At 37.9% G+C, this 12,866-nt stretch overlaps 1 protein-coding gene across 2 annotated transcripts; it reads right to left on the bottom strand.

The window, feature by feature from the left end:
* LOC135116185 (putative methyltransferase C9orf114) lies at nt 1-12,578 on the bottom strand. 2 transcript variants are annotated; one of them, XM_064033502.1, is made up of 6 exons: nt 12,491-12,578; nt 9,010-9,418; nt 8,463-8,613; nt 8,136-8,373; nt 5,439-5,559; nt 1-3,396 (listed from the first exon to the last, which is right to left on the bottom strand). In XM_064033502.1, exons 2-6 carry the CDS (start codon nt 9,407-9,409, stop codon nt 3,215-3,217), a joined length of 1,092 nt encoding a protein of 363 aa, XP_063889572.1. In that variant the 5' UTR covers nt 9,410-9,418; nt 12,491-12,578; the 3' UTR covers nt 1-3,214. The 2 variants fall into 2 exon arrangements, with proteins under 2 accessions (XP_063889572.1, XP_063889562.1); XM_064033492.1 differs by lacking the exon at nt 12,491-12,578 and adding an exon at nt 11,747-11,902.
* Between the last annotated feature and the right edge of the window lie 288 nt (nt 12,579-12,866).

Raw genomic sequence — 12,866 nt, 5'->3', positions numbered from 1 at the left:
TTTTATGAAGTCTATTTATTTTGTACATGTTAACAATACAAAAATAAACACAGGACTCATGAAGCATCTTCTATTTATACGTATCTACTTAACTCTATTTTTACAAGAATGAATCGTGCTTATTAAGTCCTCTGTGTGTGTGTGTGTGTGTGTGTGTGTGTGTGTGTGTGTGTGTGTGTGTGTGTGTGTGTGTGTGTGTGTTTGGAGTCCAAGGTGTGTGCGTGTGAACAACCATCTGCAGCTGCAAGATGCAAAATACAATATATACTTTATTACTAGCTATACTGGCATGTGGTTGTGACATGTTTTGCAACAAACTCGGGCAGAAGACACAATCTTCCTAACATTATTATAAGAAGACTAAAACACAGTTGAGAGGTGTGTATAAAGAGCAAGAAACTAGAGATCTATGATGAATTAAGAGTGGCATTTTCACATTTTTTTTTTTTCCCTAGTTTAGGGTAAAAATTTTGTTTTCTGTTTTAGTGCTTTTTGGTTCACTGAGGATCTATGGCATACTACGGTAAACAAGATACTCTCATAACTTCATCATATCTGTAAAAACTGACCATACTGGACCCCACGCCAGCTTGCACCGTGGTCGTCGATGCTCAAGCGTGCCACCTTCACTCATATAGATATCTTTCAAGCATTTTTTTTTCCATAAAATATGAGATCTTATATCTGTGGGCAGAGCTTAGCAGTCGCCATGTTGTAAGAAATACAAACGCTTTCAGTTTCACAGAAGACAGTTGATCAGCAGTGGGACGCTATACTTCCGCTTTTTTCTGCTACAATACCTTGCATTCACTTTATCTGTGATGCTGAAGGCTTCAAAGAAATCACTTGCTATGCAAAAAAAGAATAAAGAAGCTGAATGAGAGTCAGGAAAGAAGAAAGAGAGAAACACAAGGAAGAGCAGTAGAGTTAGCTGATACATGTCACTCCTGCCATGGCCCATTCCACCATCTCTTCCATCACTGCTCCTGTCTGACAGCTCTTCATTGCCTGACACACCAACACCTGTTACTGGCAGTGCTCCATTGCTTGACACACCACCACCTGTTTCTGGCAGCTCTTTAGGCTGTGATACACCACCAGCTGCCAAGTTGACATGACCAACTGTCATTCCCAGAGCTGTCACTACGGACAAGAAAGCAGAGCATATGCTTTTGAAAGTCGTTGACTTGGTAAGTATTTTACAACGCCTGGCCTGCAACACCTGTGGGACACATGTCAGCGCAAAGGTGTCGAATGGAGGCTTAGAGAGCAGTGTGGTCATTGAGTGTAACTGTGGTGACGTACACACTCATGTCCCTACAGCGTAACCTAGCAAGCCAGAGTTCACAGAGGTCAGTCTCAGTATTATATACCACACCCTCATCAAAAACCATGGAACATACAGAATTCGACCACTATATAGGTATGCTGCAAATGTCCTCAATCTTGAGCAAGATGTACCACAGTTATGTGGACTACGTATTTTACACAATGAACACACACTACCACTAGATCATAGAGGAAGCACACCAGACCATCAAGAACCACAACAGGCAGCAGGGTAGGGAGGTGTCTGGTGTGATCAACACTGATGTCTGATATGATGGGACCTGGATACCAAGAGACCACAAGTTGCACATTGGTATCAGATTTGTCATTGAAGCTGACACCAGGGTGGTGGTGGACTTCGAGGTGCTGTGCAATTACTGCACCAAACACAAGTGTCAAAAGAACTATGATGGGAGCTGTGAGGATGTAGCAGAGGTAAACACAGCTGGGTTTCCTCTATGTCACATTTATTGGTTACGGTGATTCCTCTGCCTTCAACGCCGTCACAAGGCTACAAAATGGAACTGGTCCTTATGATTACCCTGACATAAAGGAGGAGTGCGTAAGCCATGTCTGCAAACACATGGGGACTTGTCTTTGCCAGCTGAAGCAGCAGCATTACACCACTATCACCAACAAGGCTGGCAAAACAATGAATGCCCTTGGAGGCAGCAAGAATCTGACAGACCATATATCTGACAAGCTCTTCTCTTATCACGGCAAGGCAGTCTAGAAAAGAACAACTGTGAGGAAGAGATGAGGAAAAACAAATGGTCAAGTTTCTTTCATCTCACCGAGAAGAACAACCAGCAACATAGACTCTGCCCTGATGGTGCTGGGTCACAAGACTTTCTTCTTTCTCTCACCCCTATTCTGTCCACCTCTCTAACGCAAGAGTTAACCAGTATTCTCAATCATTCATCCCTTTCTCTGGTAAACTCTGGAACTCCCTGCCTGCTTCTGTATTTCCACCTTCCTATGAATTGAATTCCTTCAAGAGGGAGGTTTCAAGACACTTATTTCAAGACACTTGTTTTTGACCACTGCTTTGACCCTTTCATGGGAGTGGCATTTCAGTGGGCATATTTTTTTATTGGATTTTTGTTGCCCTTGGCCAGTGTCCTTCCTACATAAAAAATAAATAAATAATATATATATATATATATATATATATATATATATATATATATATATATATATATATATATATATATATATATATATATATATATTATGAAGCCATCTATGAAAACTCATGAGGATTTAGTATAGGGATCAAGTTTACTAGAGAAACAAAAAATAAAAATCAATCAATCAATTAATTCATTAATTAAATAAAACTGTAAATAGTAAAGTAGCATTATCAAAAATGTTCCAAAACATGTCAGATTTAAAAAAATATATATATTATGAGGAAAATTCTGTTGCCATCACCTTCAAACTTGGCCTCAAATATTGTGATATTACCTAGCTTAGTATGTAAAAATTCCAGCTCACTACAACAATTTTGATAAAAAGTGGAAATGCCCTGAAGTGTTACAAATATTCCAGGCCTTAATTAAAAAAAAGGAAGAATAAGAATGTGTTTGGAAATGAAGAGCAATATGCAAAATGGGAAAATGAGATATCTCTGAATGTGGAAGAAAATAGATCCCTAGTAGGAACACTGATGATGGGTGATTTGATACAAACTAAGAGGCTGGACATGGAGAAGTTATCCTGGAGTTAAAGGCACTGATGCTTATAGTGAATAAGGTCTAAAATACAATCCCCATTGTGTAGTTCACTTCAGAATTAGCCTTCATACAAAGAATACCTTATTAAGGGAAGGAGAAGAACCCACAGCGGACAAAATCAGACACACCAACAGGAGCCTCACCAATGCTTACTGTGCACCAATTAGTTTGTCCTGCAGCTGACAAAGGGAGATGAGCACTGCCTCCTCTGTGCGTACTGTGCGGGTCTGCTGCAGAGGGCAGGTGTTCACGTAGAAGTCAAAGAGGTGGCTGGGTTCTGTTGCTTCAAGGTCTGTGTCAGCTTCAATGGCAGATTCCAAACCCTCGACACCTGCAACAGTATCAAGGAAGCCATTTTCAAGCATTAACATGTCTTACATTACATACTTACATCAAGTTCTATTGGATGTTCATGGAATTTTCAAGGGTGTTTTCATGATTTTTGTGGTTGTTTAAAGAGAATTCTGTATCAGCAAATGTAAAACAAACATCCATGAAGATCAGAATGATTATCTACATGACATAAGAAAATGTTTCTTTATGAGAGTCTACAACAGTGTTCTTCAACCTTCTCTACTTTCATGCACCCTTCCAGAACCCTTTAACCCTTAAACCGCTGTGATCACTTATATAATCAAGTCTCTCATGTCCTGTGATGCGGCAATCGCTTATGTAATCATGAATTTTCGTAGCGTATGTTTTGAATTTTTGCAGTGGGCTTCACTTCAGCTGTGTTCTAGTGATTGCTGGCAACTTATTCATGCCATCAGGAGATCTTCAAATATTATAACCATACCCTCACTCGAGTTTTTGTTAAAAGTAGGAGACCTCTGGCAACTCTTCATGACTGGCCGGATAAAAGCCACCCTGTACATAACAGAAAACGTGGTAATGGAGGAGAAAATTAGGGTTGTAAAGGCAGACACTACAAATTTTGGATGTTTACATAAAGCTGAGAATTGGGGAGAGAGAGAGAGAGAGAGAGAGAGAGAGAGAGCACCCTACATCAGACTAGTGGCGGTGCACGCTGCTGTCCTCTATTCTTCCCCAGAGCCATCGCTATACCCGAGGTGTCTCTATTTTCCCACACTTTTGGAAAGCGAGTGAATTTCGAGAGCCTATTATTTCCCCTATTTATTTATGTATCACTTTGAATTGCTGTTATAAATCAAATTACATTTTTATCATTGATGACTTACTATCAGACTTGTATTTTTGGTTCTAATGATAATGCCTATAATATTAAGTGTAGTAAGAATGTCAACATTTAAGAATTTGCTTTTAAAGTGTAAAGAAGTTCATGTATTCTAGCACCTAGACTGATTAATTACTAAAAAAATATGAGAATTTAATGTTTTCCTCTAGTTTTAAAATTGAATATATATATATATATATATATATATATATATATATATATATATATATATATATATATATATATATATATATATATATATATATATATATATATATATATATATATATAAACAGTTTTAGGTCTTTTTTTTAAATAGGAAATAGCTACTTGATCATAAATAATTGTTATATAGTGCTAAAATGTATAATGAAACAAAATGCCATCTGAGTGTTATATACTAATATAATAAACAAATTTCTAATACTTAACTTAACCATAAATCTAAATTGTTTTCTTACATGTCACTTACAATTTTCTTCTATTTCTTTATTTTTTTCCAATTGTGCTTTCTTATGCATACTGACCATGTCATGTACCCTTCCATGTGTACCCCAGGATTCCCAGGTATCCTATGAAAATTTTCATGCACTCTGGGGTGCACCAAGCACATAGGATGATTATCATTGATCTACACTATGTTCTCTTATGATAACTGTCTCCATCACTCCAACTCTGCTATTCCTTTCGTTTCTAAAGGTGTCAGTTTACTGATCAAACTGTCAAGAGGAATGACCAGGTCAAGTATAAATTTGCTTAAACCAAAATCACAAATACTAGAAGTGCCATCCATAATACCTAGGTAATAGCCACATCAGAAAAACAGAAGTATTCCTCATTCCTTCAAGGCATTGCAGAAGCCTTCATTTACCCCTCCTCTCACAATTACTTCTCCCATCCTAAAAATCAGCTTCTTCCTTACTTTTCCTTTCAAATAGTCTACTCTATGTAAAGGCTTCCTTTTAGAAGCAACATAATAATGAGAAACTTAACTAATGGTTTCTTACACAAGACATCAATGGCAGGACACTCACAGAAACAAGGGTCTGACACTCACGTTACCAAGCAGGCAAAGATAATCACCCAAACTTTAGTGTATACTGGTCAGTCTTGACTTTCCTGCCATTATAATGAAGTTCAATGTTGGGGCAATACAACTTTAGCAAAGGAAGACTCACCTCCAAAGACAATGAGAGCATGTGTGAACTCTGGGAAGGTGACTTTCCTTACATCCTCTCCTTTGTCTGATGTTCCAATCAAGAGGTCATAGCCATCAGGAAATCTGCTGCCAGCAACAACCTTTAGAAAAAATAATAATGAACAATAACTCATGATCCCACAGTGATTGCCTATCACATACTATTTTTTTGTGTATCTAATCAGTTACTGCAAAATGTAACCCCTGAGACTGCCTTTTAAGGTCAGTATGACTTTACAAATTCCTTTCAAATTTCAGGATATGGTAAAATGAAAACTACTAGCCAAAAATAAATTGCAGCTTCCCAGGATACAAGCTTGCATCCACAGCATCAACTAGTTTTTGAGTCAAGATACTGCATTTCTCAGTTATCAGAATACTAAGACAGCTACAAGGAGTCAAGTGTGAAGCAGGACCCAAGATAAAATATCAGTTACACATATTTTGATATGAATGGGCACCTTCAACTTCTATGCTGTATTCCGTTTCCACTGGGAGATTGCTTAATTTTTGCAGACAGCATGCGCAAGCCTCAAAAGCTGTACACATTTACTGAAATTTACCAGTATTCTATAGGTTGTCATGCAATGTAGTGCTGATGATGGAATTTGTAATTGATTTCTTAATACATATGAACTGCTTTTTCCTGCTGTCTTTGTCTTTTTTCTTTTTTTTAATATGGAATTTATTGATTGTCTACCAGAAAGACAGTAACAGTAAAATTCAGGCAAGATGTCAAACAGGAGATACATACGACATAGTACATATCGTACTGTGTATCAGCACTGTGGATATATGTACACATTTTGAAAAATTTGCCAATCTTACAATACTTGAAGGAAAAATGTATGACCATAAAATTGTTTAGTGTATCTCAGAGAATCAAATGTTAAAAGAAAAACTTGTATTGAAAAGCATGAAGATTTAGTTCCAATTTTTTGTATCTGAAAATCATCTTTGCTGTATATTCAAGCTGCATCTTCTCCCAAAGATATTAAATGATTCTAATTCTTTGTTTTCCTGGAAGGAGAAATTTATAAAGCAAAGAACTGTGGTTGAAAATAACAATATGTATGATGAAAAAAAAAAAAAAAAAAGTGTGAAGAAAGGAAAAAAAAAATCTTACGTTCAGCAGGATATGCAACAACGAACATGATTCCAATGCAGTGTTTGTTATGGCAAATGTGCATTATGGCAAATGAAGAACTTATGAGAAAAAAATTAATTGGTTCCAGGGAACCAGAAAATAACAAAAAATTCCATACAAAAACAAACAAAAAAAATCATCAAAATGAGCACATTTGCACTACTACATTTGAAATAAGATAAGAAATATATAAAGTATCTCCTGAGTTTCAAGCCTAGTCCTAGATTCTTACAATCCTGACTTCCATGCATTATCACCCAAAGTTTCATACTACTTTCACAAGTATTGGTCACATCTAAGCTAAGGGGAAGGGGAGGTGACAGGGAGAGGTATGAGGCAAGACAAAAGAAGGGAGAGGAAAGGAAAAAAGGAAAGAAGGGACAGGCAATGGATAGGTGAGCAGTGGCTCGCACAGCTGGTGAGTTAGTCTTGTGAGTTTTAATTTGTTATTCTGATTAAATTTTAGTAAAATTTCAGTGCTCACAAGAATGGCGAGTTTGTCTTGCCAGTTTTGGTTTGTTATTGATTAGATTTTAATTAAAATTTTAGTGCGTTATTGCAGATGTTTGTTATAACGACCGTGCGTTGCCATGTATCCTACTCTATAATGCATAGCTTTGATCAAGAAAAATTTTTGTTCTACAAAAAAGTAAAGTATTTCATATTCTGGGCCATCTTCCCAATGCCAGATGCATGAGAAGTATGATGTAAACATGACCAGGCCTGAGTACCCTTCTTCTTCAAACTGCAATTCTTGCCATAATCTGTTTTTATATTAATGATGACACAATATGTGTGCAGTTGTTGACTGCACATCAGATAGTTGGAAGTGCCGATAAATATCCATGGATGGCAAATATTAAAGGATGGAATGCCTTCCTAAGGAAGGGGCCTGCATGCGTGATTGCTGCCAGAATACACTCATCTTACTGTATGGTTATAAATGTGGTTCATAATACGTAAGCTTATCTGTTGATCTGCTAGCTCCAAGAACAGTACAGAAGACATCTATGGTAAGCACAGCATTTTTTACAGGAAGACTGAAAAACTGGAAAAACTCTTCATTTTTTCTAGTGCATTATGATTAGTTTCATCATTATATTGTAAATGTAAAGAGAATTTCTGCTTATAATTTAGTATACGAAAGTATATCTTAAATTTATTATGAACAAGAAAAATCAACCAGACTTCATAAAATATGTAAAACAACGATGTTTACTCTTCTGTCTACTTGTGATCAAAATCAGACATTCAGTTGGCAACAGTGGGGTTGAATGAAAAGTTGAAGTAGTCCACTGAATGTATGAGAATGAATAATAAATAAACTTTTGACATTTACTGACATTTTAGAAAATTACCAAATTGATCTTTCTTGTAACTACTACACATGAATGACTTCTTTTCTCTGCAGGTGGACACAAGGTTAATTCATGCCATCTTCAGGCTCCTTCACCTCACATCTCAATTACACTAACACAGTATGTCCAATCAACAGCAATGTGAAGGGATAAAATACTGCCAATGTCCTACCTCAGAGAGAGAGTTTGCTACCCGGACTGTGTAGCCCCAGTAATAGCCAGCCTTCTCCCTTGGCTCATTGGGAGACACCACACTCCCGTATGGCCGCTTCATCTCCTGCGCCTCAGGTGGCAGCTGGACTGTAACCCTCAGGCCAGGTTGCAGGGCTTGGTTGATGGAAACATCTGTACTAAGACCAATGTCCACGTACGATACAGACTTGTTACTCTTTTCCAGCACCACACCTTCCCTAGAAATGAACAAGTATCAACACAACCCATCTGTCAGTCTGGATCATTGACAATAAAATATGTATTGCACGGTGTTGCTGTTCCTCACCTGTATTCACACCACTGGTTGACCCGCAGGTGATGTGGGGAGTTGAGGGCATTGAGGACTCCAACATTCTTAAGGTGGTGATGAAACTGGAACATGTGCTTCCTCAGATACTGTGGGCACTCCTGATACTCCAGCAACACCTGCATCATCTCTGTGGTACAATATCACTTTGAGAGAACATAACATGTACTAATGCAAACGAATACCACAGCCATATGCGGGATCTTTTGTAATGCAGGGAGTGTATGGAAGTGTGAAATTATGACAGGTCAACTTTTCTAGAGCAATCTGACAAAAATAAATAAATAAATAAATAAATAAATAATAATAACAATAATAATTCCAACAGCTATGTAAATCAAATCATGATATTACAGACTGAAACCAACAATACTGGAACCTGCTTGAAGACTGCATACCATGTCTGCCTTGCTCTACTCACAAAGCCTGTGATGAGCTCCTGAGGAAGAAAACCCATGTGACCAGGAAATTGGATTCCCTAACTATAATGATTATGGTAAACAAAATAATGTACACTTGAACTTACCAATAAAGTCTTCAATTTCAGCTTTACTGGTGATGTCCTTCTTCCAACACTTATCATCATACACAACAATTTCATCGACAGAGTATATGTTGGCGGCACGTGCTATCTGGCCCACAACGTAGGTGCGGAGGCTGTCCTTGATGCACGTCTCCACAAGGATGGATGCTGGCACAGCTATGCTCACCGTGTACTTGCGAGGCTTGTCTGGGCTCTCCACAACTTCAAACTGTTCAATCAATTCTCCCTCCCACTTCTTCTTCTTCCCCTGAGCTTCTCTCCGAGGGGCCTTCCATCCCCCAGGCCCTGATCTCTTCTCTCTGTCATCATGGTAGTTCCTCCTGCACCCGTATTCTTCATCATTATCAAAGTGCCTCCTCTTATTCTTGAAACCAAAACTCATTCTGTTGATCTGTAAAATACATATACAATAAAGTCTTAGTATATGATATACAAGATGAAATAAAATTCAGGATATAATTACCTCATACATACTGAAAAGCTTCAATGAATACATTCCTATTAGAAATGAATAATAATGACATGTCAAGTCTGAAGATTGACTGTTGGAGAGGGCCTCAGTCTGACAACAAGCACAGCCCAGGTTAGGAGTTAGAGAGTCAATAACATTAGGCTAAACTTAGTTTTGAAAAGCCCTTCATTGTCCCATGATGGAACAGTTAAAATGACTTGCACAGCCAAGAGACTGATGCACAGCTGTGTGTGTGTGACTTGAGAGGCTCATAGGGGAGAGCCCCAGTGTTACAGATGTGGCATAGCAGAGACCACCCGAGCCTTCATTAAAGAAAACCACCAGTTGAAGAAAATGGAAGTTAGGTATCAATAATTCAATTCATCCTTATTTACTTTGATTGTACTTTCGTTAGATAAAAGCCTAAGGAGTTGTGTAGGTTGGCAAGTTTATCTTATTGGACTCCTTCCAAAACAGTGTCATCAATGAGTGATTGGTTGTAAAACAGTTGTATGAGATGTACAGAGTTTGCATACAAATACACCTGCAACCTGAAGATTTTGTGAATAAGGCAAGGAAGCAGAGGAGAGGAATCAGGGGCCATACCTATGAAGAATACTTAGTACTGTTAAGTACACTTAACAGATGAAATTTTCAAATCTTACACTCAAGTATTGGTGGAATGCTTAAGTCCTACCTTCCAAAACACTTACTGTGCTTAAGTATACTTAGCAGACAATAAAGTTTAGTGTTATGTATGAGGTGTCTCAACTCGCTTATCCAACATCTGAGTATTCACAATCAAGGTAGATGCACCACAACAAGGAGAGACGAGATGGAGGTCAAGAAATTATAAGCCTAGAAAAGAAAATTTAAATGTGTATGAAGATGCTGAACTTGTGAAAAGGTACAGACTGGATCGTGAGGGAATATTGCTGGTGTGTGATATGGTGAGAGAGGGCATCACACCCAAGACCCAACAGGAGCAAGGCAATAAGTGTTGGAATGAAGGTGGCCACAACACTGCAGTATCTGGAAAATGCAGCTCTACAGTGGTGATGACTTTGGCTTATCCCAGCAACAAGCCATTAGTCAAGTGATTGGGCAGCCTTTGGATGCCCTTGTAACACCAGCCTTTGTGGGAAGATTTATAAAATTCCCAACCAGTCAAGGTGACATTCAGCAAAAACAAGCTGCCTTCATGGCAAGTGGCAGCTTCCCTGAAGTGGTGGGTGCCACAGATGGTACACATATTAGAATTGCTGCTCCGAGGGAATTTGAACTGGAGTATGTGAATAGAAAAAAAAACTGTTATAGCATCAATGCACAATTCGCATTTGATGCTAACTACAGAATATTAGATGTGGTTGCTAAGTGGCCCAGGGCTACCCATGATGCCCATATCTAGAATGAAAGTGAAGTGAAAGTAGTTTGACAGGAGAATAGTATCTGCTGGCTGTCACTTCCTAGCAGACAGTGGTTATCTCTGTCAGCAGTACTTGCTGACACCTTGCACCCACGGACTGAAGCACAGGAGGCTTATAACAGGTTAGTCATATCAGTCTGTGTTTACCATTATGGTTAGAGAGAGAGAGAGAGAGAGAGAGAGAGAGAGAGAGAGAGAGAGAGAGAAACTATCATGCTGTAATTAAGTCATTGTATTGTAATATAATGGAGCCAATGCAGATTCTCATCCCCCCCAATGTTGCTTTTGTTTTCCTGTCCTTTCTACCAAGACCCTCCTGGAATAATAGCAGAAGACCACCTCTATAGTAATGGATTTGAGATCGAGTCAATAAATAAATAAATAAATAAATAAATAAATAAATAAATAAATAAATAAATAAATAAATAAATAATCTGTAAGCAAAGTCTGCCATGTAGATCGCGGTGCATGATGAAGTCGTAGTATCCCAGCTAATATAAACATCAAACTTTAAGTTTCTCCAAAACAATAAATAATTTAAGTATCCCTGAAATCCTTCCCCATCTTGTGTTCCTTTACAACACTCACTGTCTTGTAGTGTCTTCCCTGTTGACACAACTAATCCACCAAGCACTATACACTCAGAAATAAAATATAAACTACCTTAGATCCTCTTCAACACCACAAATCCCATCCAAACCTTCCCACCTGCTCGTATCCCGCTGCCCTAGACACACCGTCGCTAACACCTATTTTTCTCCTTCCCTTATCATTATAAAGCCGTCCATCACAACTACATGCAAAGCCAAGGAGTTACTGTAAGTATTTCACAGGCAACACACCTCCTGAAGTCACACGATGTCATGGATGTTGATGGATAATATTCTTGGGGGCCCGCCGCTAAGGTCTTGCGGCGATGGTAAACAAAACTCAGCTGAGCAAACTACGGTACGGATTATAGCTCTTCGTTCTTCGTTACAGATGCAGAATACAATGTTTTTTTTTTTTTCCTTTTATTTTCTCTATTTTTTACTTTTATTTTTTATTTATATTTAATTATTTATTTATATTTTACTTATCTTTCTATTTAATTTATTTATTATCTTTTTTTTTTTTGCTGATAAATGATTAATTGATAGTTCCCTCGTTTTCATTCGTGCTGCCCTTACACCTGCCTGCCAGTTCTATTCATCACAAGTTCACATGCACAAATTAATAAATAACAATAAATACATTAGACATATAAATAAATAAATAAATAAAGTGTTAATTACCCTTTTAGAGAACTAGTGATGAATTTAGCCTTGTCCAGCTATAAACAACTTCGTAAATTAGGCCATCAATCAAACCACGTCTTTCCTAATAGATAACGAACTGATTGAGAGAGAGAGAGAGAGAGAGAGAGAGAGAGAGAGAGAGAGAGAGAGAGAGAGAGAGAGAGAGAGAGAGAGAGAGAGACCCACCACACACACACACACACACACACACATGGTACTTAGCTAAAATTGGATGCAGCTGGTTGAGGTATAATTTTCGACATTTTGAGCCAAGGATGTCATATACCAACTAATCAACACTATACACACAATCTTCCATGTAATTCCCAAATCTTAGTGAGAATAACAGCCATATGGTTGAATGACTGGGACTCGCACGTCTACACTCCTGAACGGCTGGTGGAGGACTGTGAGTGATTGCTCTTATTGCTGCTAGCTTCACTCAAAAGCTTCGGTCAACCTCATCGATGCTCCGACTCCCATATGTGGCCACTTTTAATGTATATCCTAATCCATTTTACTCTCCTATATATAGTTATCTTTTGTTAATATTAATAATAGTGAAAAAATAATAATAATAATTTCTGGGTAAAAAAGATATTCTTTTTTTTCTTTATCGTGCTATACACAATGAAGGGATTTGCAATAAAATTAATAATGAACCGGATGAATCTAAACCCAACCT

This window comes from Scylla paramamosain, chromosome 3 (genome assembly GCF_035594125.1).
Source record: "Scylla paramamosain isolate STU-SP2022 chromosome 3, ASM3559412v1, whole genome shotgun sequence".
Lineage (NCBI taxonomy): Eukaryota > Metazoa > Arthropoda > Malacostraca > Decapoda > Portunidae > Scylla > Scylla paramamosain.
This window is presented reverse-complemented; position numbering and strand designations above follow the sequence as displayed.